Genomic DNA, 26,982 nt, shown 5'->3' with positions numbered 1-26,982 from the left:
TTTTCTACGTACCTTCGTTACCTTCTAAATGTTTAACGGTATCGGACAAAACTCGTGTTTGCGTCGTGCTATAAGACATATTTTTGTGACGTTACCAATTGACTTAGCGTTGAAGAACGCTTTGCTTGACCGACACTTCCGGCCAGTGACGTGATTTGATGACGTGGGTGCACGAGCTCTATACGGATTTGCGTGTTGCAAAATGTACAGTAGGTTGGATTTTTTTACTTCAAAAGGGTTCCCGCGATTTGGCGACGTAACCTGAACTAGCTCGGCAAGCTGTGATAGGTCCTATTTGGGGTTAGCGACATCCTGAACTAATCATAATTAAAATGATCAATTTGAGGCGATATAGAAAACTCTGGGATCGGGATCAAGCCCAGTCAAAAATGCTTGTAGTTGCCTGTAGTTGCCACAAGGTGGCGGCAAAGTATTTATTCTTTATTGGACGAGGCTTTACATATTCCTGTGCGTAACCGCAGTTTATAACCTCATAATATCACATGTTGGCAACGTCGGCGACAGAGGAACACTGATTGTAACTCAACGTTCGCGTCGCCGAGCTCAGCGTGGTTGCGCGTTAAAAGGGAGCAGAAGGGAGCGCAGGATAACGTGTTTATCTTTCTCCTCGCATTTGAAAGAGTGCGCCAAAGGGGATGCCTTGATTTATTGCGCATTTGTGTGTGTGCGAGCGTGTATGGGGGGGTGGGGGGCTTCATAAAGTGTGCTGCGTCTGCAGATAAGACGGCGAGGACGGAGGGACCGGCAATTACCGCGATTTAGATGGATGGGTGGAATTCAGAAGGAAAGCGTGATTAAAATCATAGATTTTTGATTGGGGAAAAAAGGTGTCGAGAGATCTACCCGAAAATGTTAAGAGTAGAATCCTTTGTCATTTCTGACCTTTCGCTTTATCTCTCCTTCAACTCGGCCTCTTTCTTCCCTCTGGAGGACTAAAAGGGGCTAATTGAAATAAATGACGGTTGTCGGCATCACTCGAATGCATCATTTCCCCCACCGCCTTTATTCGCACCACTTCGTTTTTGTTCATCTGACGGATACATTTGTGTTGAGTTCAGGTGTAACATCTTAAAAGTCTGAAGAAAAACTGTACAGAATGGATAATTACCAACATACACGCACAAAATGCCATACATACGAGGGATCACACAGGCTAGTACCGGAGGGAGGGTACATTTCAAATCACCCAGGCTAGATGCATAGTTTTGACATAAAAAAAAATACAGCACCATTTGTAAAAGGGAACTTTGTTTTTTTTTTAGGGCGGGGGGCAAGAATACATTGAATGTGCCCCAACTTGTCGAAGAACAATATTCAGATTAATGTTGCGCTTCAGCAATAAAAATTAAACCGATTAATGCAGCACTTTTCAGCCATCCCAGGGGGTGGCCAGGTTGGGAAATAGCGCCCCCTGCTGCCGACCAAAGTCATCGCAACTGTTCTCGAACGCTGCACTGCGAATGTCACGTGACAAAACCGGAAAACAGTTAATCGGCCTCCCCCATGTGTGTTGCCATAGCACCCGAGCAAAGATTTTCTGAAATATTACTCAGAATACTATTTTTAGACTAGTGGGGTCACGTACAATGTATTCTTGGGGCAAGAATAGCTTGAGTTTCCCCCTTTCAAAACCTTAACACATGGTGATCACCCGATGTAACGATGAACTGAGATTTTACACTTTTAACGTCACCTCGGCTCCTTTTTTATAGGGAAATTGGGAACTCTCCTTTTCGTGCTGAGCAAATATTACCGCACGTTTCATGCACGAGTGGCGTTTCCCTTTAAAGCTGCAAACCACGCCGCGCTGAGATGTCCCCAGCGACCTTCACTGGCCCTGTGAAATTGGGACAATCACCCAGAAGATGTGTAACACCCCCGGACGCCCTCCCCCTTTGCCTTCAGCGCAGTTGTCCCCAGCCTCCCTCAGAAGCTGATTCCTTCAGCCGAAGGAGCAATCGCCACCTCCCTCCGACTCGTCCTGTGATCAGCCCTCAGAGGCACCTAAACAAAAACGACCCCCCCACCCAAAAATAAAAATAAAAAATAGCACCGGCGAAGAGCAAGTCACACTTTCATATTTCAACATATAAATAATACAGAGAAACAAATGCCTCGGAGTGAGGCTCTAAGGAGACAAGAGTTGCATGGCATGTCTCTTGGTATAAAGGAGCAACGAGGAGATGAATGTTTTTAATCAGCATGCTCTTAATTCTTGCCCTGGAATGTCCTCGCAGAGAGGAGACAAATACAGTACGTGTGGAAAAACACATTTATAAAATTAAGACTATGGAAAACCAAGGATCTACCCCTGCGTAGTTCAATCGAGCCCACGTTCAGCCACCAAACGCTAATCACGTTTAGCAAACTGGACTTGCGGGGAAAACGAGACCATTCGTCACTTCTGCATACGGGAAATGAAGAGTGAAATAAATCTGCTCGCCGACTGTCGGTATAGTGACCTGGTAGCATGCAAATAAATGTCTGGGAATCACTCAGTGCCAGTTTTTTGGGAAATATTACGTAGCTCAGGAGTCCAACCCTTGCGCAGGACCGAATGGAAGTGGAAGGATTAAAAACAAACAAAAAAAAAAAACCGTATGAACACATCTTATTTCCCTTGGTGCTTTCGTCGCAACTGACGAATGGAGTGTTCGTGTTGTAAAGCTGTAGGAATTCCCAACGTGGGCTATGAAGAAACTCTTAAATAATATACAACATAATATAATAAATATTGCTCGGGGCAGTGGTAAAACTCCCGTTTCTTTGGTTTTTGCAGTGTTCAGTGGTCTTTTTTTTTTTTTTTCTTGTCGTTGCTTCGTTTTCAGCCAGTGAAGCACACACGTCCAACTTGGAATCCAAACTTTTGGTTGCTGTTGCCAAAGTCCGTTGCGGACACGTCCATGATCGGCAGCAGCTCGGCCGAGGGCGAGTCCACCTCCAGTACGGTGCGTTCGTGGCCTTTACGCAACTAAAAGAGAAACGTCGAAGCAGTTATTTGAAAAATGAATTTAAAAACCTCTTAGTCAGCACGTATCGTTCCATTTTGCTTTGGCTCTTATGTTTTGTTCCGGAACTGATCTGGAACCCAGTCCTCCAAGACAGAAATATTACATGATCTCAAAAAGACGAAAAACCATAGCAACAACCAGGAAACACGATCCAATATGGAGGACTGGTGATAAGGGGGAATGATGGGGCTCTTGGGACAATTTTTCAAAGTAAAGCCGTTTTTATTTACAACCGCCTCCTTGTTCCTTGGTCTCTCTTTAATTGACTCCATTCCGTTTCACGTCACAATTTACGGAGTTAATGTTTGTTTTCTCTCACACTTGAAGATTTTTGCTCGTAAATATTGAATGTTTAATATTAACAGTAATGTAAGCGGATGTTGTCAGTTCTGACCTCGCAGCCGTCGTACACTGCGCGGATGAAGGAGCTTTTGGCCTGGGTCAGCTCCTCGTCGTTGGCGGCCCGGAAGCGCAGGGCGTGGTGGTAGGACTGGGAGGCGGCGTCATACCAGCCCGCCGAGTTCTGGCACGTGTACGTGAAGCTCTGCTTGGCCGTGGCGCTCAGTAGTTTGAGGAAGGTCAGCTGGACCACGTGTACGGTGTTCCCGTCCATGTCGTTGTACGAGAACTGGCGGGCACATGTATGTTAGCACCGTTAGTTTTTCTCGCGACATCTTCAGGTACCGTGCAAATTTGTACCTTTTTGCCTCTTCTGTATTGACTGTACCAGCTTCCTGGTTTCTCTCTGCTCCACGCTGCTAATTTCACCTAAACACCGGTAGGAAGAGGGGTGGGGGGGACATGGGCTAAGTTGATAGGCCGTTTGAACTTGTTCCAGAAACCGAGTCGACGCACCATTTCAATCTTCGTGTCAGGGTCCAGGCATGTGTCACCACCGGCTGTGAAGTTGCAGAAGACCTTGAAGGCATCTCGGTTGCAGCCTTGGTTAGGATCAATCCAATAATCTCCTACAAAGCCCGCACAGAGAAGCGGTTATCCGTGCTGAAGAGAAAGCCGCGAACTGATAGGTTGGGACAGAGGATGCCAAGCTCGCTTTGATCACGGATCAGCAGTGGTCGCTGTTAGAAGACGTCTCCTGATCATATTACTGGAGAATTTCTGGTTTGGTTATCACTGATTTTAACAGCTAATTGACTGATTTACAATCGTACAGCAGTGGTGCAATTTATTTCAGACACGATGGGACATAATTGTGGTTTATAGGGATCGTAATCCGTCAGGTGTATCAGAAAAGCTTTTGGAGGCAAGAAAATCCAAAGGAGCGCTACGTCACCATCTTTGAAATCCGGCTGCACCATCATGAGCTCCTTGCAGGTGCGTGCCGGGCTCTCAAAGGTCCCCAGGGGCCTCCTCATCAGCTCCACTTCGGTTTTCATGGATGAAAGCGTGGCGAAGACTTCCTCCATTCCATCCTCTCCTCCAAAAGGCTGGTCTGCTTGCAGAAACTCTTCCATATTGATAGCCAATTCCTCCTCCCGAGACGAGAAGGCTCCGGCTCGATCCGAGTTTCGTCTTTTCTTCCTGCCCTCCCGAATCGGGAGGGGTTGAACCACAGTGGCGGGGGGTCCCTAGGGTTTTAACGCAAAGAGATGAGGACGGAAAACAAAAATCCAGGAGGTCACGACGCTGATCAATTATACTGACTGGGGGTCCTGGCGGGCCAGCAGAGCCTGGATCACCTTTGGGACCAACGGTACCCTGGAGAACAGAAGAGTTAGACCATCATGTGTCAATCATTTGCCACTTGCGGGCTTTCTTATACACCGTGGTAAACGTTCTGCTTCGTCCGAGCACATTTGACTGCTACTTAACATGTTTACGGAGTTGTGCGCATCTGCAGTCAGCGGTCCGAGCCTTTTTGCTCTCCAGAAACAGTATGGCAGGTTTTTAAAAAAAAAAAAAAAAATAACATCACGCACACCACAAATCCTATTACAAAGGGCCCGGTGGAAAAAAATCACACGCGAGGCGGAAGGCTTTTTCTTTTTTTTTTTTTTTTTTTCACGAGGTAAACACGGTGGAGGTTTATGATTGTGTGGTCGACCCATTTTCTTTCTTGTCCCCAGCGCGTTGCTAAAATATAAGAGTTGTTTGAACATATCCAAAATTCTAGGAATCAAACACTCCCATTTGACTCACCATATTGCCCTTGGATCCTTTTTCTCCACCAGCCCCCTAAAAACAGAGGAAGAAATGTCACAACGTTAAAGCAAAGTATGCGTTAATTACCGAAATGCAGACGTGTGCAACTGTAACTTACCGACAGACCAGGTGGTCCTGGTGGTCCGGTGGGACCAGGTGGGCCAGTCACACCCTAAGTGGAGATTGTAGAAGAACGTTACTCATAGTTAACGTAGGCAACTACAGAACAGTCCGTCAGATGTTACAATTGTCCGTACCTCATCTCCTTTAGGCCCTTGTATTCCATCGGTACCGGGCAGGCCTCTGTCACCCTTCTCACCGGCGTCGCCCGGGGAGCCCACTAAGCCGAGTAACCCACCGTGACCCTGCAGGCGGACTACCGGTTTAACTTTTTGTTTCCCGCGACATAGACTTTAATTGCATGCTTACTTTTTCTCCGTCTAGTCCAGGGTCCCCCTTCAGTCCTAGAAGTCCAGGTGGTCCCTGTTAACAATATCAAATATGTGAGTTGGGCAATTCAATTATGCATATTTAAATTAGGGATATTATTAAAATTGTGAACCACACCATTTTCAAAAGAAATTGTGAATTGCCTTTTCATTCACTAGCGCTGTTATCAGATCATATCTAAGAAGCTCACCATTGGTCCAGGTGGTCCACTTTGTCCTTGTGGACCAGTTAACCCTTGCTCACCCTGAAGATTCAGGAAATCAATACATGGTTACACAACCAACACAATTTGGAGAGATGGAAACAGAACATAAACTGGTTTATCAGAGATCAAAATGCTGTGTACTGACCGCAGGACCTGGGATACCTTGAAGCCCATCCGGACCAGGCCTGCCCGGGAGCCCTTGCGGTCCCACAGGGCCCGTCTTGCCCACTGGACCTTGGGTACCTGTTGTTCCCTACCAAGCAAAAGAGACAAAGAATAGAACGAAGATGAACATAACTCATCGGAAAATCAAAATCTTTGACCACTGGTCTTAGAACTCACCTTGGCTCCTTTCATTCCTTGCTTCCCTTCATATCCCGCAGCGCCCACATGACCCTGAGGAAGTGTATTTAATATGTTGATTGAAAGAAGACTTATTTAGTATGAATCTGTGAACGAAATAGACAAATACGAAAATAGGTAACGCATTCAACTCACCCGTCGTCCAGGAGGTCCCGGCGGACCTGGCTCTCCAGAGGCTCCTGGGGGTCCCTGCGGGTGATCATAATTGGATTCCAAAAGTTTAGTGTGAGAAAACACAGGTCCAATTTAGCACCTGCATTAGACCCCTGAAAATAACCCTCACCGCTTTGCCAGTGTCTCCGTCGTCACCTTTAGGTCCCGGTCCACCATCTTTTCCCTAAATGAATCAGAATCATCTTTATTGGCCAAATATGTAAACAACACATAAGGAATTGTTCTCGGGTAGGTGGAGCTGCACTAGTATGACATACATGTTGAGTACGACAGCAGATATTCAATTGACAGAATGTTTTTGGGAAATCAGGACACTCTTTGGGTTTTTTTGTAATTCACAATTGTGCGAAGGATGCGGAGTTTTCTAGAATTTAGGCGATTTAGAAGCCCCATTGGAGAAAAGGTCCAGTCCATCGACCGTTGTGGAAACGGTGTCAAGACTTCAGGGAATGTATGTACTTTAACCCTAGAGAACCCAAGACATCCAAATCCCCAGTCCTAAATCTGTGACCGCATCGGTTCGCTAGGGTTAAAGTGATTTATCATGCGATAATCTCCGCCGACGTCTATTGTGCAAATGTTGCAGATGCTACTCAGGTACGAGAATGTAGTATTGGTCAACAACAGATGTGCAGATGGTGCATCATGGTGAGACTACTCCAGTGAGTGAATGCTAATAATTGGTCGAGCAAAACCTGACAAACTCGAGGCAAAACATTGGCAGCGAAGTTAATCGCAACAGGAAAGAAGCTGTTAGAATGCCCGCTAGTTTTGGTTTGGATTGTTCGGTAGCACCTACCCCGAGGGAAGGAGCTGGAAGAGCTGGTGACCAGGATGTGGCGGATCCGAGAGGATCCTGCCTGCTCTCGGCAGAGTTTCTGTGGCGTGCAAGTCCAACTTATCACCCCGTTGTGTGATCAGCAATAAATATGAAACTGATTGCTGGAAGCGCAGCCAATCATTGCGGGGACTCCTGGATTACTTTTGCGTGTGGCTGTTAACCCCCGTAGATAATTTTTATTTATGATGAAATTGGGGAAAGTGAGAAAACGGGCATTGCAGCAAGGTGGAAACTGGGAATATCATAATGCTGCTTCTAGCGCTAACTGTTTCGTTTGTTTTGTTGTTTCTACCTATCAAAAGCTATAATGAGACACTAATGGTCATACTTTTTTCACCAGTTAGAGACCAACAGTGGTTTACATCGATCCTCCACACTTGGAAATCTGTAAGACCAAGTACTATAGTAGAAATGGTACCTTGTAGCGCATATTGTCAATGGAATTGTGAGTGGAGCTATGAAGTGCAGAGGGGCGTTAGTTGCTTACAGTGATACCGATTTCCCCAGGGGGTCCTGTGTCTCCTGGAAATCCAACCGGGCCCTAGGGAGGCAGCTCAGTCAGTAATGCGACACTCAACCTGACCTTAACTCCAGCACATCAACTGCGAGGTGGTCAATCAGACAAACGCACGATATTGCCCTTAGGTCCATCCTCTCCGGGTATTCCTCGAATTCCTGGAGGTCCTGACAGACCAGGTGGTCCAGAGTCTCCCTTCTCCCCTACGTCTCCTTGAACACCCTGAAACAACAGCCGAGGATATCAAGAAAGTTGTTGGGAGGGAAGCAAAAATGAAGTCACGGTAAAGACAGAAGGGCCGGAGACTGAGACTCACAGCAGTGCCGGACTCTCCAACGGCTCCTGGGTCTCCGGCCTCACCGTCCTCCCCCTAGAAGAAATTAGATATTAGAAACACAAGGGCAAGGTTTTGTGTTGTTGTTGTTCACGAGACATGCTGACCTTCTCTCCGGGTGGTCCAGGTTGCCCAACTCCTCCCGGCATTCCCGCTTGGCCCTGAAAATAGAAGCTTCCTAAATCAAAATAAAAGCTTTCAAATGATGAAAAAAGCGCTTTTTCATCTCCATTTTTGTCTCTTGTCAGCAGTTCCCTTTGCTGTAAAAAAAAAAAACAAAAAAAACCCACAACCTGGAATGTCTGGTTTGCTTTTTGGATTAATTGTGAGGCAGGTGCTATTTGTCTTATTCGAGGCCAGCTCTTTGTGCGTATTTGTATCCATGCTGCGTTCAGTGCCTTCAGTCAAACGGGGAAAAAATGAAAATAAAATAAATCTCGCGACACAACGAAGCAATCTCCGGCTGCCAACTGCTTTTCGTCGCATGCCATCCCGCCCACGGGGCATTCCGCTAGAACTCGTATCGGCCCGTTCCTGGATCACGGCGGTCCTGCACTTTCCGTGCTGAATAATTGAGCAAAGTGAGCCACTGGATGCAGATGGACGGCCATTATCGGGGTAAATATAACCACCTCTCGGTGTTGGCAGTCAAACAGTCGTAAATGATTAACGAAGCTGTAGCTATACTGTAACTGTGCGGGGGGGGGGGGGGGATTATGTGCTGATAGTGTTAATAATTCAATTTTCAAAGGTTGGTGGGATTGTGTGTGGTGAAACGATCCCACAAACTGGAAGATAAAATAAGACTGATGCATGGGTGAGGAGTTAAAAATTATATTATAGCTCTTGTGCCAGTTCATTCTATGGCCCAGACAGGTAATTGCAATATTTGTATTAAATTCTTTTGGTGGTAAAGAATCGTGTTTTCTTTGAGTCACTCAGATATGCGACAAATAACACGGAGTTATTTTTGCATATCTGTCGCTTTAGCCCTGAAAATGTTTTTCCAGGTGGGTCGGGCGAACACCCCTGGGAGTCGTCGGTAGCCGTGAGCAACATCCTGAACTATGATGTATGCGATTTTCAATTTGAGGCGATATGGAAAACATTAAAGATTATAGTGCCACCTGTTGGTTTGGCATGCGTGTGACAGTCTGGCGTTTTTATGCGGGAAAACCAACAGTTTGACCTTTTTATTTAACCTGGAATGGAAAAACTGCTAGATCAGTTCACGATCACCCAATCTCGCGCAAGTCTATCATTGACCGACGCTGTCGTAAACACGACAGTAAATATTTTAATGAAAGAGTTTGACTATGAAACTGTAAAAGACTCCAATGAGAAGCGTTAACTGAACGTTTGTTCTCACACTACGTGACAAAGTATTCAGTGCAGACCAGTTCCTCGCGCATCAGTTGTAATGTCAGTCCTACTGTGAACGGTCTGTGGTGTGATCTTGGGTGTCTGAAATGAGAGGGAAGTGATCCAAATCTAAGATTGGGACCTAAAACCAACAAAATGTCCCCCTACCGCTGCGCCAACCGGCCCCTGGGAGCCTCGAGGTCCGTGCTGTCCTGGGGGTCCCTGTGAAGAGAGAAATCCATTTTTTTCTCATTAGCGTCTCGGCTGAGAATGAGCACGTATCGTATCAATCAAATTACATGTAATCTCTCGAGATGAACACCCCCGCCCTCTCCCAAAAAAATCTCCTGGATATCATCATGTCAGCGACACGATAGACATCCGAACTGGACGTTACCCTCATTTGTCCCGCCGCCACTATCTCCCACTCCATCTTCGCAATAATAAAACTGTTATGAAAGGGACCACATTCTCTCCGCCGACAAGTCTGTCAGAACGTGATTGGACTGCCGAACGCCGCGCTACGCGGGGCCAAGCAATTAATCCCAAATGTGCCGCGCTTTGGCGGCGTAAACGGGAGGGAGAAAATGTGCAAGAAGGGAACAGGATCGTGCTTGAGACCGGTGGGAAAACATGCACATCCGTTCCGTGGCGACAACTCCTGATCTGTAACGGTCAGACATGTACACGAAAGGTCCCCCCCCAAGTGTCCTTGGCGGCCTCCTGTTTTCTGACTCTTTTTGTTTTGGCCCCGTCCGGCCACGCAATCGAGCCGCTGGAGAGAATCTTGCCGAGCGTGCGCTCACGGTCGACGGCGCTCCGAGATGACTATCGCGAAGGAGGATGCTCATTAGTCAGCCAAGTCTGAGGCTAATCTGATTAGCAGCTGTCACGGCCGTCTTTCCTTCCCTCTCGCAGTCAGCGGCCCGCCTCTTCCTTCCGCTCCGTTGCGCCGCCGCTTCCTCTCTGTTGCTCTCTTCTCATCTTTTTTTTTTCTCCCCACTTTCACCAAATACACTTGGCGGAGTCCCATTGCTGCCTAGCCGGTTTGCATGCTAAATACTAGCCTACCAGTCCCATCTGCACATCTTACCGACGAGGATCTTTCAGTAGTTTTTTCTTTTAAATATCTGTTTTTAATAGATCGTTGTCATGTCAAAGCAGCTCTTAATATATTCCCAGTTACACGGGAGTTTCATCTCCTGCAGTATAATGTTTGTCCTGGCTCCTATGTCCACTCGAATTCGGTCCAGTTCTGTACGTTCCAAAATGAAATCGGTATTTGCACTGTGATATTGGATGTTGGAAGAGGAAGACCTGAGCTTGTGTCCTCGCGGAGAATACCACGCAAGACTTGATATTAGTTTGCTTAAGCAGTGTCTCAATAGATCAGTGAGAGTGAAAGCAGACGTGCGCTTCAGTCTGCCATCTTGCATCGTCTGCACCGCGCTGAGATTAATTTGGCCAAAGTATTTCACGCGGCAAGGGCACGACTTATCGTTTGTCGTTCAGAGCAGCGAAAATTCATTCGTCGTCACCGTTCTTTGTCTTATAGCTGAATCATTTTGGGTTAAAAATTAATCAACCAAACAGATGGGGGTAAAAAGTTGCCTCATTTGTTTGCCTTACCTCAATTTATTTATCTGAATCTTTTTTTTCTTTCGGCTTGTCCCTATTAGGGGTCGCCACAGCTTGTCATCTATCTTGTGCATCCTCCTCTCTTAACACCCGCAGTCCTCATGTCCTTCCTCACCACATCCATCCATCAACCTTTTCTTTGGTCTTCCTCTCCCTCTTTTGCCTGGCATCCTCAGCACCCTTCTGCCAACATACTCACTCTCTCGCCTCTGGACATGTCCAAACCATCGAAGTCTGCACTCTCTAACCTTGTCTCCAAGACATCCAACTTTGGCTGTCCCTCTAATGAGCTCATTTCAAATCCTATCTACCTGTTCACTCTGAGCGAGAACCTCAACATCTTCATTTCTGCCACCTCCCAGTTCTGCTTCCTCTTGTTTCTTCAGTGCCACCGTCTCTAATCCGGCCTCACCACTGTTTTATAAACTTTGCTCTTCATCCTAGCGGAGAAGACTCTTCTGCCACATAGAACACCAGACACCTTCTGTTCCACCCTCCTTGGACCCATTTCTTCACTTCCTTACCACACTCACCGTTGCTCTGTATTGTTGACCCCGAAGTATTTGAAGTCGTCCACCCTCGCCATCTCTTCTCCCCGTAGCCTCACTCTTCCCCCTCCACCCCTTCTCATTCACGCACATATATTCTGTTTTACTTCCGCTAATCTTCATTCCTCTCCTTTCCGGTGCGTGCCTCCATCTTTGTAATTGTTCCTCCGCCTGCTCCCTGCTTTCACTGCAGATCAAAAAATCTTCTGCGAGCATCATGGGCCAAGGGGATTCCAGTCTAACCTTGTCTGTCAGCCTGTCCATTACTACCACAAAGAGGAAGGGGCTCAGCGTGGATCCCTGATGCAGTCCCACCTCCACCTTAAATTCTTCTGACACACCAATGGCACATCTCACCGCTGTTCTGCTGCCCTCATACATGTCCTGTATTTTTCCAACATATTTCTCCGCCACACCAGACTTGCGCATGCAGTACCACAGTTCCTCTCCTGGTACTCTGTCATAGGCTTTCTGTAGGTCTACAAAGATACAATGTTGCTCCTTCTGACCTTGTCTGTACTTTTCCACGAGCATCCAGAAGGCAAGTAATGTGTCTGTGATACTCTTTATAAGCATGAAACCATATTGTTGCTCGCAGATACTTTTGTTCTGAGTCTAGCCTCCACTACTCTTTCCCATAACTTCATTGTGTGGCTCATCATCTTTCTACCTCTGTAGTTTCCACAGTTCTGATCATCGCCTTTGTTCTTAAAAATGGGGACTGGCACACTTTTCCTCCATTCTTTTCTTTTATTTAAATGAATAACAAAAATAAATCTCAAGAGATGTGGTCTCCATAAGCGCCGAACGTTCAAATTCTGACGTTGTTCCATGTTGAGCTGACATCAAAACATAACAGATGCAGATTACATTGTAATCGGCTCCAGAGCTCAATGAGGAAATCCAAGAGGAGCACAGCCTCATCTCCAGAAATAAGAGTGGACTTTATTGAACGAGATCTTAATATTTTATTTCACACAGGGGAGTGAAGTTAGAGGCTCCGTGACGAATAATGAATGAACGCGGTCGGATGTTTGGTGGCGGGCGGGCGGTCGGAGGGGCCGCAGGCGGAGAACTGCAGCGTAAAGCGTCTTTGAGTAACCTGAAAAGCGCTGTGTAAGTGTAATGCGTTATTGTTTTGATAATGAAAGGGTTATGGGATTTGGCTGGCTTGGGTCGTACCAATCTAGTCTAACACGGGGCTGTAATAAAGATGCAAAGCAAAAAAAACCAAACAAAGCTGTGGTGGGTGTGATTAATGGATTGACTGACTGCTCAGAATTCTGTTGATTAATGGCATCTCGAAGCAAGTTTGTTGCAATGACAATTCCTCCTTGCGCTGTTTATTTTTTGATTTTATAAACATTTTACTCACCATAGAGCCTACATGCCCACTTTCTCCTTTCTCCCCTGGCAATCCTGGCATTCCCTGCGCACGAAGACAGCCAGGGATTTCGATATTAATTCATTACCGGATCTTGAGTCCGTAATCCTGTGATTAGATTTTTTTTGTACCTGTAGGCCCGCGGGACCACTTCCTCCCTTGAAGCCTCTCCGTCCTTCGTCTCCTTTGGGTCCGTTCATTCCCTGCTGCCCACGTGGACCGAGCTCGCCATCCGCCCCCTGCAACACGCAACGCCGGATCAGACCAAAAGATCCGCCGCGGATGCGCATTCACGCTGCGTATTGTGAGTTCTGGCGGCGTACAGGCGTTCCCGGCTGGCCCGCGGGTCCTTGAATTCCAATAGGTCCCGGAGGTCCCTAAAAAGCAGACTGACTGTTAAATAGTTTCGCTGAAGACATGATTAAAAGCCATCTGCTCATTATCCCGCCGGGGTGCATTGTACAGACAAACTCTTATCGTAATGAACGATCCCAAACCAATTATGAGGCAGGATGTCCTCTGCCTCCTGCTGGTGCAAGTCACTTGCATAATGGCGAAATTATTGAAAAGGAATTCATACTCACTGCTTCTCCTTTGTCTCCCTTGCTTCCCTTCTGGCCCGGTCCGCCCGTCTCACCCTACGGAAAGAGATGCACTAATGTCAATAAAAAAAAACCAGTCTTCGTTGCTACAATTAGGGGCTACCGGAATAGAAAATTTCTTATCGCTGGAGATGTACAATATGTAAATCTTTGTCATATAGCTAATATTGGATTCAATGTAACTAACGGTACCGCCTCCAGGGCCAAAATGAGACTTGTTCCCAAACGGGTAGAAAAACAGAACCTTTCAGGATACTACTTTAAGGACGTGTTATTGTTCCCTTTAAAGTGCAACTTTGGTTCCTTCAGTCAGTGGCGAATACCTTGTCTCCGTCCTCTCCTGGAGGCCCAGTTGGTCCTACAGGTCCCGGGAGCCCAAAAGGTCCTTGTTCCCCGTCATGCCCAGCCAGACCGGCGAGACCTTTCTCTCCCTTTGGAAATCATGAAAGCGCAATCGTGGTTATCATTACGAATCGGAACAAATTACGTGCGTAAACTCTATTCAGAATGTTTGGAGTCTTACCGGGTCGCCTTTCTCTCCGATGGGCCCCACCGGGCCCACATTGCCGGGCCGCCCCGGCTGGCCAATAGAACCCGCCGGCCCGTCGGGTCCCCTCTCTCCGGTGGCACCCTATTGGGGGGGGGGGTCACAAGCGAAAGAGAGAGATGATTCTTCTGCAATGTATTAACATTCTACTTTACAGAAGATCCTCGAACAAAGGGGATGAAGTGAAATAGTACAAGATCAGACTTACAATGAGTCCCGCAATACCAGATACGCCCTCTCCTCCTTTTAAGCCGTCAGGACCCTGGGAGGGGCGAGACACAAACAACATTGCAATCACGCCATTTGTGAGTCATCATATAGTCGTTGGGATCGAAATACTGCAAATTTCAGTGGAATCTCATCATAGCAGATTTATTTATTTATTTATTTTGAGAATACCGTTGCACCGGGGTTCCCTCTGCTGCCTGGAAATCCATTGAGCCCTACAGGACCACTCTTTCCCGGTGCTCCTGGTGGGCCCAGGTCTCCCTGGAAAACGCAGAACCAAAACACATAAGACCTCTGCCGAGTGGCCGGCAGGCTTTTACGCAGTCAGTACATCAACTAGAGAGTCGTACAAAGAAAGAATACTAATCTCCCCCTCCCAAGAGTTTTTCCAAAGTCCGAATGCTAACAGTAGATCAGATAATGCTTTGAAAGTTTTGACCACATCCTTGTGCTTTAATTAAAAGGACAGGACCGTGATGTAATTACGGGCTAATCACCTTGGCTCCCTCCTTTCCGGCCGACCCAGGTAATCCTTGCTCACCCGGCGGTCCCGGTGACCCCGGGTGGCCCCTGTCGCCGGTTGGCCCCGTTTCACCGGACTTGCCCTAAAAAAAAATGACATTTGGACAATTTTATGACTGAGTATATGGAATAGGATTCAAAGCAATAAAATCGGTAGCGGCATTAACGCGTTAATCCTCTTACCTGTGGTCCGACAACACCGGGGGGACCAGGGGGTCCATTTTTGCCTTGGAATCCCTTATAAGCAAGAACATTTAGTGTCATAACTTTCGCCTGCTGTATTATAGTTTATGATGGTAACTCTCAGCTCTGAAGCTATTTATTGTTATGGTCTGAAGGCAACCGTATAAAAAATGAATCAAATGTGCGTGTAATGTAGTAGATGACTCACCGGTTCCCCTCTCTGGCCAGGATGACCTGGTACTCCATCTTTTCCAGGCGGACCCTGAACAAATATTCTTTTATTGTACCAAAAACTCAAATAAAATGATTTATAAAAAAAGGTCAGGTTGAAGACAAATAATGAAATCAACCAATGAGTCCACCCACATTTGGTCCTTTTGGTCCGGTTTCTCCGTGCATTCCCTGTGGCCCTTGCGGACCCTAAAACAAAATATGACACATCAATAAAATATGTGACTCCAGCCAATGATGGTGGTTTTTTTTTTTTTTTTTTTTTGGGGGGGGGGAGCTTGTCCGGTTCTATTTTGAGACACTTAAGGTCAAACCGCTGCCCATGAGTCGAGATTACCTGCTCTCCGGGGGATCCCTGGGGGCCATCTTGACCAGACGAACCCTAAGAAAAACAACAACAAAAAAACATGCAACACTTGCAGCATCTTTTTCACACTTTAGGTTACATATTTACAGGATGCTATTGCAATGTTATAATTAAAAATTTGAGCGCGTGTGAATTTGCGTTAGTTTATCTCGAGCCCCATCACCTTTTCTCCAAGTTTCCCAGTGGGACCTCTCGGTCCTCTTCCTCCACGGGCCCCCTGTCGGCAAAGACAAAATACAAATAAGCACGTGAATAACGCACCTCGTGGTGGAAATATGCCAAATATGGAAATAAGCGCCACAGCGGCCACCCGACTATCCCAGTCTAATCATGGCGGTGATGTATTTCATTGTAAACTTTATAACTGCACTTACATTAGGACCCCTTTGGCCTCCAGATCCAGGCTGCCCGGCTGGACCCTGGATTGAAAAAGTTCATCATTTTAACTCCGCCTACATTTGCATATTTGAAGCGACGGGATGCGGATCGAAGTGAACGGAAGTTTCCTCACCCTCCGACCCTTTTCTCCTTGGGCTCCTGCCGCACCGAGGAAGCCAAGCGATCCCTGGAGAGACGCGAGGGGGTTCGTCAGCCATCAGCGTGTAATTAACTCGGCTATCAAATTTAACTAATCTAATCTGAAACAACACAGCGTTGAACGCCGTCATTCATCAGCGTGTGTTGAATGGGTGGCTCTGAGGCCTATTAATAGGGTGCTGATTTTAATAAAGCCATCTATCATCATTTCGTTCTTGAATGTGTACAGACGGGGACAACGCTGAGCCTCATCGGTGATAGATTACCTTTGACCCTTGACGTCCCGGGTATCCAGGCAGTCCAGGCACTCCAAGTTGGCCCTGTTTATTTTCGGGAATGGGGAGGGGGGATTAAATTGTGATTTGTTGAAATGAGCACAATATCATCGCATTTGATGTTTTCTATGTATTTTCTGTAAATGTTGCTGTAAAATTGACAGCTTGGAAATGAGCCTACACCGCATTAGCGCCGTGATATGAATATGAAATGGTGTCATAATCCTGAAGCGAGATATTCAGTTACAATCAATGTTCCCTCTAAGCTGCGCAACTGCGCATTTGCGCACTTGTCGCACACTCTCAGCGCAGAGGAAAACCGATCCAGCACAGTGAACTCCAGCCTTTTTTTTTTTTTTAAATAAACACGGCAGCACACTGCCTCTCGCAAAGAGCTGCTGCTCGGCCACACACTCTACTTCCTAGTTTACCTGACACCGCCCCCCTTCATTTTAAAGCGTTACACTCATAATTACAAACTCCGAGGTATATGAATAATAGAAGAAAAAGTGGTAAAACTGGATGAGATTTTCTCTTTTTTTTTTTTTTTTTTGAGTAAAAAAAGGTCAGGTCTGAAGCCAAAGTAGAAAGTGCATGATGAGATGGTGTATCATGTTAAAATTCCGCCTTAGCAAAACCTTTTTGAGGATGAAAGCACAGACGATACATTACCCAAAAAGCTAATTATGTATTTTAAATATAGGAGGCAACATAACATTAACCCTAAAACTGTTTGTGAGCATCATTCAGCTTTCAACATGCATTGCCAAAGATATTCTGCAAGCAATAATTCGGTTTTACACCAAGAAAAACAGACGGGGACATCATTGTGTGTTAAAAAAAAAAAAGAAACAAAGTTGTAAGCGACATTTCAAATTTATAGTTCATAGTTGGCTTGGTATGTATTTGTATTGTAATGTATTTTTTTGTTTGTTTGTTGACATTTTCAGTTTGCAAAAACACAAAAGTATTCTTAAAAATATTCGGATGGGAATGTAATCTGAACCCATCTGATTGACCACAGTGCATACGTCTGATGTTGCTCACAGTGGTCAAAGGTGGCGCTCACGGGCTTCGTGTGTTTGCTCAGACACGTCAAAAATTAGAGGGAGCAGTGATATTTCAAAATACTCCAGAGCGGCACATTTGTGTGCCGGGAGAAATAATCAGGTGTGCTATGGGGAAAAACCCAATTTCAATTAAATACTCGGAAAATCATTATTTGTCAACTTCAAATGTACAATTGTTCATCTGTGTATGGTGACAGGAAGAACACATCAGGACTCTGTAGTCCTACCTTCTCTCCAGCCATCCCCGGGGATCCTAAATCCCCCATGGCTCCTTGTTGGCCCTTCAGCCCTTCCGTCCCGTCCTCTCCACGAGGCCCCTGGGCGCCGCCGTCGCCCTGAAAGGACGAAAAGTCAAGATTTTTGTTGTTGCACACGTGTACAAAATCAATTCAAAAGAGGAAAAAGTCATGAGGATGCGCCCACCCTGTCTCCCTTGAGGCCCATGTCACCTTTGAAGCCAGGGAAGCCATCTTCTCCCTAATGAGGGGACAAGTGAGATCTTGATTGACGAATGTGTCGCCGCATTACGACACGGAATCAAAGTATTGAACGCAACCAGCGCAGGCGTCCGAAGTGTAACTCACCTTCTCTCCTTTGGCACCTTTTAAACCCCTAACACCATCTGCTCCCTTGAAAATACATAAAACAGAAATAAATAAATCAGGATATGTAACACGGGACCGACTTGAATGAGAAACATGAACTTTGCTACAAAGAATTTCAAGCGTCGTATTGTTTCCTGCCTAAAGCTGAAATGACGGGCAAAACATTCGGTAGACCAGCAAAATCTAATTAAAATCAGCACCAACTCCATATTTAATACTTAACTAATCCTGGTAGTGATTAGTTTCTATTTTTGTTGCAATTTGATTATGTATCATGTTTGGGCTTTGCTGCGTTGCTTAACGGACATTTCTTAAATCTTATTTAGACCCATGGGGCCGCTTCACCGATTGCAGATTTAGTGCTTAACATTTAGATATATATATGAAATGTGCGTGTGTGTGCATGTACTGTATATGTGTGTGAAAATTTACTTTTTCACCACATTTATTAATTATGGTAAAGCAAGCATTTTCTGGTGTAAATATCTACGTAAAAAAATACATTTCATTAAATCACATTTTATAAGGAAAGGACCTGTATAGTGTAGCACACAAGCTCAGTCGTGCCAGGCGATAAGATTTCTGAGTGTCTTTGAACACATCGTTGATGCTAGTTTTGTTAGCGCCTCTGTGATATTTAGGTGTTAGTATTACCGTCATTTCCGGCCTCCAAGCCTCGACTTTTTTCACACGCTTTTAACCCTGTGGTTTATGCGGCGATGCGTTTTTTTCTAACGGTCGCAAGGGGGCACTCGAATGGAAAAGGTAAGAATGAGACTGGTGAAATATATGTGCCAAGGAAGTGACCTTTACTGCCCCTCTTAGCACTGTGCTAGCATTAGCGCTGTGCTAGCATGTTGCTGCTGTGTTACTGCCGTGTCATGGTGATATTTACCGGTAAGTTTTATTTTAACCGGCAATGTTAGCATTAGCGCTAGCACGGCATTAGCGCGGCGCTAGCGTTAGCGCTTGCATTAAACTCTTTCTGTGTACCGCCTTTGGCAATTATCTCGCGTTTGAATGTGGGTTTCAATCCGGGTACTTGCGGATTTTACACGCCTGCGGCGTATATATGTACCAAATGGTATTTCCTTTACACATGTACTCGATGAGGCTTGTAAACAGGTGCGCTCTGTAGCCCGGGAATTACAGTATGTTTATGGGACATTTGAACAGCTATGCTCTCTGGTTAAATTCTCAGTGTGTAATTCTCTCGTTTATGTTTAGTTTTACACAAAATGTAAACACAGACTGGCAAAAAAAAAGCACTTAAATTAATTCGTTTGTCTCTCTTTTGAAAAACTGATCGGTAGCTTCCAACCTGGTGCTCGCAGGCTAACTGTTGCTATCTAGCACTGATGACTCACAGTTTTTGCTCACTACTCAAGATTTAAAATAATAATAGATAGTCTGAGCAATGGCTCTCATCTTGTAAAACTGAAGTTGAGGTTCCATCAGTCTTGTCTTGACTCTCATTAGACTGCAATTTGTTGAACTTTACTAATTTTCCTGTTTGGAAGAATTACTGTACTCACGTGCGCGCGCGCACACACACACACGCACACTATGTACTCGGACATGTCTCCAGCGATTCATCCATCATATCTATGCAGTTTTTTAGCAGTCCCCTTGAGAACCAAATCATTTGCCCCCAACGATCAGCTGTCACTCAAAGACACAAACTGCATATCCATCACAGAACTGGTGTACTGTATCTGTGCGAAGAACGACTTACAGGGTGAGCGGTTAACAAAATAAAATCATAAAATCACAGCATTCGTTGCGTCCGTTGTCTCACCTTGACGCCGCGGGGTCCCGGGTACCCGATAGGCCCCTGGGCGCCGAGCCCTCCCTGCGTATGACACATTATAATTATTCATACATTTTTTTTTTTTTTTTTTTGCAGAAGGAACAACGAGAAGTATTTTAAATGAGCACTTCATTTGTTTTCGGCTATTGCGTCGTATCCGGCAGGTAGCTTGGAGTTACACTTTGGAGTTATAAATAAGATTGAGATTGTTGTTCATGAGTAGAGTGGACGAAGATGTGATATGCGGGTACCCACTTGGGTGCCTTTTTCCCCTTGGGGTCCTTCTCTTCCTGGGTGACCCTGCAGCAAGAGGAGGGATAATACAAATTCCAGTTAGCGCCATTTGTAAATACACAGTCATTACCCCCGACTGCGGTGGGGCAGTTGAAAAGAGGAAAAGTCACTGTTAGTGAGAGTGAAGCTCCCGTTAAAAAGGGATTGCGGGAAACAAAGCTTTGCACGATAATCAAAGGGAACGTCAAGTGAGAGCCATTTAAATGCGTCCTGCTGCAATTTAGACGAGGAAATAACAACCTTTTTTTTTTCACCCCCAAATACAGTGAAATCACAGCAATGGAACATAATCTGTTGTAATTTGTTCGTATTAAGAAAGAATTGTTACCACTGGGGATAAAGACAACAGAATTGATCTGGTCCACTTTCATTGTAGTGTACAGGAAAGGGTTATCATTTTTAAAGTCACTGAAACATTGGAAAAAAATAGCTCCAAAACTTTGAAGTATAACCTTGCCAAATATGAGCAGTTAGAAAAATTGAGGATAGAAAATGAGGCCGTTATCCATCCGTTCTGTCCATTTTCCAAGCCGCTTATCCTCACAAGGGTGGCGCCTACCCAGCTAATTTTGAGTGAGAGGCAGACTGGTCACCAGCCCGTCTTTAGCTCTCAAATGCTGTGGGTGTGTTTGCTTTAAAAAAACGACACCCCGGTCAAATTTCAAATACCAAAACTATGACATGGATTTCGGCAATTAAACGTGCTGGTTTGGTTAACCAGGGGTTGTGGGTTCGTATCCCACTGGGGCCTCCACTTCCCGAGAAGGGTTGCGTCAGGAAGGGCATCCGGCGTAAAAATTGTGCCAAACATATATATGCGTTCATCTGAGATGATACGCTGTGGCGACCCCGAAAGGGACAAGCCGAAAGGAAAACAACAACAACAAACGTGATGGATGGTGACCAACAGAAATACCCACACATCTGTGTAGCGATTAATTAATTTCAGGTAGGAATTATTCTTCCCAGTCTCAAATTACCCAAAAGTAATTATAACGGCTGTTGCTAAAAATTTGGCTCATTTGGAAAGCAATGTGTGTTTAAAAAAAAAAAAAAAATGTCTGTCGCAGAGGTTTATGGAGGTGAAGTGTGGCCGCAATCGCTTCCGTGTACGTTCCGTGGAGACGGCTTCATCCTCTTTTTTTTTTTTTTTTTTTATCCCCAATCATAGTTAATGAATCCAAGTTGGTGTAAAACCAGGGGTCATTTATTTAAATATTGGTGCTATTTGTATTGAATACTAGCTGAAAAGATGGATGGATTCCGGCAAAGGTTAACGTGTGGCCGAACACGCTTCCGCATTCACGAGCCGTCAAAACCGTCTCCATGTGGGATTTATTCCCGATGAGAACTGATCCAGCAACAAAGTATTCATAAGCGTCCAGACTTTTCTACGCTTTCAAACTTTTCCGTGTAAATCTCGACGACTTACTCACCAGATCCATGTGTAGATCCAGTTGTCCAAGACAAGCGGAAGCGAATTAACAGTAACAATTTCTTATCAACATCGAAACCATCGACTTCAGCATAAAAAACTGGTCCTCTATGCCGAGTTGATCTAATTTTTCCACGTAGATTTGTTTATTTTTACCTTCTAAATATCTCACAGTATTGGACAAGACTCTTGGGATATTTCCGTGTTGTCTCCAACCGACTTAGCATTGAACAATGCTTTTGCTAGACGGGCAATACAGTGAGGTAAACAAAAGTCACGTGATTTTATGATGTAAAATTGTATGTTCCTCCTCCATATGCTCTACACATATGCCACCTGTACACATTTTATCCATCTGGGTTACCTTTTAATTGTATTGACAGGTTGTTGTCATTGATGGATGCAAAAGAGTGACATTATTGGACAGTATGGATGGGCGCAGTTTTTGTGTACACTTACAGGCGGGCCATCAATGCCTGGTAGTCCTTGCATGCCCTGGTTCCCCTGGGGACCCTAAACGGAACAGAATAGCATAAAAGATATCCCAAAATCCGCATGTTGAATCAATCAAACACAATTATTCGCAATGACTTGGTCTCTCTTGTTTTTTTTTTTTTTGAATTTATTTTTTGAATGCTTTTATCATTCCCGCCTCTTGATGCACAAAGGCCAAGGCCGTCCTTCACGTCTTCGCGCTTGTGTATTTTTTTCCTCTTCGGCGAATGATTTCCCGTTTGTATCAATCCCGTCACAACGGGAAGCCGGCGCGAGTACCGTCGCCTCCGGTTGGGCGCGTGCGGCGCCGGCGCTCGCGAGGGTCACGCCGGGTTAATTCTCGGGAAGAAAGCGAGAGAAAAGGGACCCGACCCACCTTCTCGCCCGGCAGCCCGATGGGACCCTGGGGGCCCGGCGATCCCTGCGGCGGAGCAAAAGGTGTCAGTCAGGTTCAATGTCACAAGATGCTGAGATGAGCTGATATATTTGTGCGTGTATGTCTATCGCGAATCCAAAAGAGTTTAGGTTAATACAGTATTCCGTACGGTGAAAACTATAATAATTGGTTCATTGGTGGTATCTGTCGAAGAAGAGAATGAACAGGATGTTGAACAAAGTACGTTTTTTTTACTATAATACTATTTTTTTTTAATCATAATAATTTTTTATAATACTATTACTACGCTATTATAAACAGGTCTAGAGTTTGCCCGTGTGCCCTACCTGCGGTCCAGGATTTCCTTGTTGTCCTGCAGGTCCTATTTCACCATGCGGACCCTGTAAACAAGCGTCAGCATCTCCCATTGATGTTTATGCAAATAGTCAGTGGCGGTCCTAGCTCGGACGGCATAAGGGGCGAGACCCCCACTTTGAAGCCACCCCACCGAAACACACACTCTATGTGCTACAAACCGCCACTGACCATCACGCAACTACTAAACCATTGAATAGCGCAGGTGATCTTTTATCCTCAATAGTCGACGGGGTTCTGTTAACAGACTGACCTGGTTTCCCTTTGACCCCTGCACTCCATCCGTTCCTAGAACACCCTAATAATACCAGCAAAAATGCATGCGATTAAAACAAAAATGCGCTATTGATTTTTGAGTACGAATCAGCGTTGACTTACCGGTTGGCCGGGTGGTCCCGGTGGGCCCCTTGACCCAAAGAGACCCCGTGGACCCTGGAGGTGAAACATCAATTTATCTGCGTATATATAATAGTCATGAACGCTGTGGTACTGCATGCGCAACTCTGGCGAGGCGGAGAAATATGTTAGAACACGTATGAGGTCAGCAGAAATGCGGTGAGATGTGCCGTAGGTGTGTCGGAAGAATTGAAACTGGAGGTGGGACTGCATCAGGGGATCCGCGCTGAGCCCCTTTCTGTTTGCGGTAGTCATGGATAGGCTGACAGATGAGGTTCGACTGACACTGAACATAAGAATGAATTAAATGTAATTTTTTTCACACCCCCCCCCTTTCCTACATAGTCTTTGTAGGCTGGCCAAGCCACCTGTTCCAAAGCCACATCTGTGATCTCCCGGGACGTGATTGATATGGAAATATAATCATTTGCAGCCATGATTTTTATCGCTTCTCTCTGCCGCCGTCTCGTTCCCAGTAAACCCAATTTCTGCCTGGCATTTGTGTCTCTGGCTGTCGCATACTTTTTTCTTTTTTGTCTTCCCTGTCTCGCTCGGGTGGGGGGGCGGGGGGTCTGTAGTTTAACGCCGCTCCGCGAGCATGTCATATGGCACTTTATTTGCCGGCCCGGCGGGGTGATGCATTTGGAAGGACAGCCCGCCCGCCGAGCCCGAAGCTCCTACCGGGGGGGGGTAGGATGGAGTGCGAGTCCATCAGCCGCTGCGTTGACTGAAGAGAAATGAGGCGCTCGCCACTGGTGCTCCTCACATCTCGGCCTGCCTTGCATTTCTCTGAGAGGCACTTTGCAGTTAGGACAATCTGCTCTCAAGTGATTTCATATCATTTTTACTTTCTTTTTTTTTTAACCTTGCCCTTTTCCAGTGTATTTTTTTTTTTTTTTTTTTGCTGGATGGGAAGCTAGTTTTTTGATCGTGAAAAATGTTTCATTTAAACAGAATCCACGATGATCAGTAGAAAATATGTTATTAGCATACCTTGTAATGACTTTTCAAAGTGATATAACGAATTCATTATTCATTTGTGCATTCAGAAATGATGACAATTCCATTTGATGGTGTGCTGCGAGATTTTCCTTGCGTAAAGTTGGCCTTGGTAAAAGACGCCAAATGCATAATTCCCGTAATTTCCGGCCTATAAGCCGTGACGTTTTTCACACGTTTGCAACCAAGCGGTTTATGCGGTGATGCGGCTGATTTGTGCATTTTTTTTCTAACGACCGCAAGGGGGCACTCGAGCCGAAAAGTTAAGATTGAGACCGGTGGAATATATGTGCCGAGGAAGTGACTTTTACCGGTCTGGTCCTGTTAACGCTGTGCTAGCATGCTACTGCTGTGTCTGTAATTTTTACCGGTATGTTTTTTTTAAACCGGCCCTGTTAGCGCAGTGCTAGCATTAGCACGGGGTTACCGCAGCATTAGCGTGGCGCTAGCGTTAGCGTTAAACTCTCTGTCTAACGTCTTTGTAAATATCTCGTGTTTCTATGTGGGTTTCATTGTGGGCACTTGCGGCTTTTACACAGCTGCGGCGTGTGTATGTACCAAATGGTATTTCCTTTACAAATATACTCGGTGAGGCTTGTAACCAGATGGGCTCTGTAGGCCGTGAATTACGGTATGTTTTTGGGACTTTTGCACAGCTATGATCTCTGGTTAAATCCTCAGTGTGTATTTCTCTCTTATGTTTACTTTTACTCAAAATCTAAACGCAGACGGTGCTAGCATTAGCGTTAGCGTGGCGCTAGCATTTGCACGGCATTAGCGTGGCGCTCACGTTAGCGTTAAACTCTCTGTGGACTGTCTTTGTAAATATCTCGGGTTTCAATGTAGGCACTTGCGGCTTTTACACAGCTGCGGCGTGTGTATGTACCAAATGGTATTTCCTTTACAAATATACTCGGTGAGGCTTGTAACCAGGTGCGCTCTGTAGGCCGGGAATTACGGTACATCTTGAGCTCATTCACTGCCATTGTTAATGTCATCTGATTTGAAAGGAAAGCGGGTCAGCAGATCTACCATGCGCAGGGGTGATGGTTCAAAATTTACCGCGGTGCTAATTCGCTACGTGTGCTCTTCGCTTAGCAACCTTTCCTGTTCGGAATTTTCGGATTCTATTCCTATTCTAATTACTTTGCTGTGCATTAGCATGACTTTTGATTCATGTACTCGTCACAACCTCATGTCATGTGACATACTTGTATCGTGATCAAATAGGGTCCATAAAACGGAATGAGGTTTCATAACTATGCCATATAACATTTTTTAGTGTCAGTCGTTATACTTACATCCAGTATTGATTGGCGTGTGTGTGTGTTTTACTCACGGGTTCTCCAGGTTGCCCCCTCGGGCCTACAGGTCCATTTGGTCCCTGGCAAATACAAAGAACACAACAGCTTTGCACCAGATCCTCATCATAAGATCCTTTAATTATGACAAAAGTAGCTCATTTAAATGATTACATCACGCTCGTATAACTTTCTTCTACATCCATGACTGAGAAATTTCTTTTATTTCACTAGTGGCAGAAATTCATTTTTCTTTTTTTGTATTGTGCAGCCTTGTACGTCTTTTTTTTTTTTCTTTAAGTGCAGTGGAATTGGATTTTGGAGTTACTTAAATGCAGAGCAGCCCGCTTCGGTTTGCGAGGTGCTGAAGCATTTATACGCTGTTGTATTGATCCATTTATCACGGTATTAAATCTCTCTTAACCTTGCGAGATTGACAACAACAAAAAAATAGAACAAACAAAAGCTGCACACGGTGTGTTTTGTCGATTTTTGGGAAAAATATGCTTCTCTCACCCTTTCTCCCGGCTCTCCGGCAGGACCGTGAGGACCGGGTTTTCCTCTGTCCCCCTATGAAAAACAAAACCATCTTCACAAATCTGCAAATCGTGTTCAGAATTTGTTCAAAATTCCCAACAAGTCGATTGAGCAAATACATATTTTACCATGTGAGGGATTCACGGGCGCAAATCACATAAATGGAATGAGAACTCACTTTGTGTCCCTGGTTTCCCGGAAGTCCCGGCAGGCCGTCGAAACCTCGATCGCCCTGTGAGGTCAAAGGCCAGCCCCCACATTGTAGTTATGGTTAACAAAAATTCAAAATAAGCTGCTTTTATGTTCACGATTACAAATTTGACATTTGAGAAGAAACAAATCTGTATTTTTTAGAACCATTTGGATGTGTGCTAGACACAAGCTGAGCTACATTGTCTTTGTTTGCGTGCGTGACGACTACCGGTTCATTTCCCTAATAATTTCCCTACCATATTACTTAAATGTTTTTAATAGTTTTTTGAACATAAGTGAAGGGGGGGGGGTGGTCCAAGATGGATGACATATAATGACTTTCAAGCTAAAAACAAAAAATGCTTAAAAAAAACACTTTTTTAGGCTTGGAACGCATAATTTCATTTTCCATTCATTGTAATAGGAAAACATGCTTTGGTTTTCGAACATTTTGGTTTTCAACGAGCCTTCTGGAACGGATTGTGTTCCAGAACCGAGGCACCACTGTATACATATTATATATTATATTTTGATTAGTTAAAGCATCGATTAGAGCAAGTCTTCATCTGCTCCCTAATATACGAAAACAGTGCA

The 26,982-nt window shown here is 45.2% G+C and overlaps 2 protein-coding genes across 3 annotated transcripts in view; one reads left to right on the top strand and one right to left on the bottom strand.

The window, feature by feature from the left end:
• rdh8a (retinol dehydrogenase 8a) overlaps positions 1–26,982 on the top strand; it is a 154,599-nt gene that overhangs the window by 78,886 nt on the left and 48,731 nt on the right. Inside the window, exon 1 of one of the 2 annotated variants that reach the window (XM_061845446.1) lies at positions 18,883–18,943. The exons of the other annotated variant lie outside the window; for it this stretch is intronic. Coding sequence (XP_061701430.1) covers positions 18,898–18,943 — 46 coding nt within the window. The 5' untranslated portion in view covers positions 18,883–18,897. Of the gene's footprint in view, positions 1–18,882; positions 18,944–26,982 lie in introns of those variants that run through there. 2 annotated transcript variants of the gene reach the window in all.
• The window catches only part of col5a3a (collagen, type V, alpha 3a), a 52,755-nt gene continuing 26,860 nt past the window's right edge, over positions 1,088–26,982 (bottom strand). Inside the window, exons 18-67 of the mRNA XM_061845404.1 lie at positions 26,375–26,428; positions 26,176–26,229; positions 25,698–25,742; positions 23,342–23,395; positions 23,217–23,261; positions 22,936–22,989; positions 22,589–22,633; positions 22,177–22,230; positions 20,244–20,288; positions 19,977–20,030; positions 18,158–18,202; positions 17,997–18,050; positions 17,801–17,908; positions 16,495–16,548; positions 16,203–16,256; positions 16,066–16,110; positions 15,855–15,908; positions 15,662–15,706; positions 15,460–15,513; positions 15,302–15,355; positions 15,094–15,147; positions 14,886–14,993; positions 14,560–14,649; positions 14,369–14,422; positions 14,137–14,244; positions 13,937–14,044; positions 13,596–13,649; positions 13,335–13,388; positions 13,143–13,250; positions 13,003–13,056; positions 9,610–9,663; positions 8,187–8,240; positions 8,062–8,115; positions 7,860–7,967; positions 7,716–7,769; positions 6,497–6,550; positions 6,349–6,402; positions 6,193–6,246; positions 5,996–6,103; positions 5,836–5,889; positions 5,625–5,678; positions 5,453–5,560; positions 5,314–5,367; positions 5,193–5,228; positions 4,698–4,751; positions 4,327–4,621; positions 3,888–4,000; positions 3,732–3,800; positions 3,427–3,660; positions 1,088–2,992 (exon numbers count right to left, since the gene is read on the bottom strand). Of these exons, the coding sequence (XP_061701388.1) occupies positions 2,846–2,992; positions 3,427–3,660; positions 3,732–3,800; positions 3,888–4,000; positions 4,327–4,621; positions 4,698–4,751; positions 5,193–5,228; positions 5,314–5,367; positions 5,453–5,560; positions 5,625–5,678; positions 5,836–5,889; positions 5,996–6,103; positions 6,193–6,246; positions 6,349–6,402; positions 6,497–6,550; positions 7,716–7,769; positions 7,860–7,967; positions 8,062–8,115; positions 8,187–8,240; positions 9,610–9,663; positions 13,003–13,056; positions 13,143–13,250; positions 13,335–13,388; positions 13,596–13,649; positions 13,937–14,044; positions 14,137–14,244; positions 14,369–14,422; positions 14,560–14,649; positions 14,886–14,993; positions 15,094–15,147; positions 15,302–15,355; positions 15,460–15,513; positions 15,662–15,706; positions 15,855–15,908; positions 16,066–16,110; positions 16,203–16,256; positions 16,495–16,548; positions 17,801–17,908; positions 17,997–18,050; positions 18,158–18,202; positions 19,977–20,030; positions 20,244–20,288; positions 22,177–22,230; positions 22,589–22,633; positions 22,936–22,989; positions 23,217–23,261; positions 23,342–23,395; positions 25,698–25,742; positions 26,176–26,229; positions 26,375–26,428 (3,675 nt within the window). The 3' untranslated portion in view covers positions 1,088–2,845. The remainder of the gene's footprint in view (positions 2,993–3,426; positions 3,661–3,731; positions 3,801–3,887; positions 4,001–4,326; positions 4,622–4,697; positions 4,752–5,192; positions 5,229–5,313; positions 5,368–5,452; positions 5,561–5,624; positions 5,679–5,835; positions 5,890–5,995; positions 6,104–6,192; positions 6,247–6,348; positions 6,403–6,496; positions 6,551–7,715; positions 7,770–7,859; positions 7,968–8,061; positions 8,116–8,186; positions 8,241–9,609; positions 9,664–13,002; positions 13,057–13,142; positions 13,251–13,334; positions 13,389–13,595; positions 13,650–13,936; positions 14,045–14,136; positions 14,245–14,368; positions 14,423–14,559; positions 14,650–14,885; positions 14,994–15,093; positions 15,148–15,301; positions 15,356–15,459; positions 15,514–15,661; positions 15,707–15,854; positions 15,909–16,065; positions 16,111–16,202; positions 16,257–16,494; positions 16,549–17,800; positions 17,909–17,996; positions 18,051–18,157; positions 18,203–19,976; positions 20,031–20,243; positions 20,289–22,176; positions 22,231–22,588; positions 22,634–22,935; positions 22,990–23,216; positions 23,262–23,341; positions 23,396–25,697; positions 25,743–26,175; positions 26,230–26,374; positions 26,429–26,982) is intronic.

The sequence above is a fragment of the Syngnathoides biaculeatus genome, chromosome 16, assembly GCF_019802595.1.
Source record: "Syngnathoides biaculeatus isolate LvHL_M chromosome 16, ASM1980259v1, whole genome shotgun sequence".
NCBI lineage: Eukaryota > Metazoa > Chordata > Actinopteri > Syngnathiformes > Syngnathidae > Syngnathoides > Syngnathoides biaculeatus.
The sequence above is the reverse complement of the archived record's forward strand: the minus strand, read 5'-3'. Positions and strand labels throughout refer to the sequence as shown.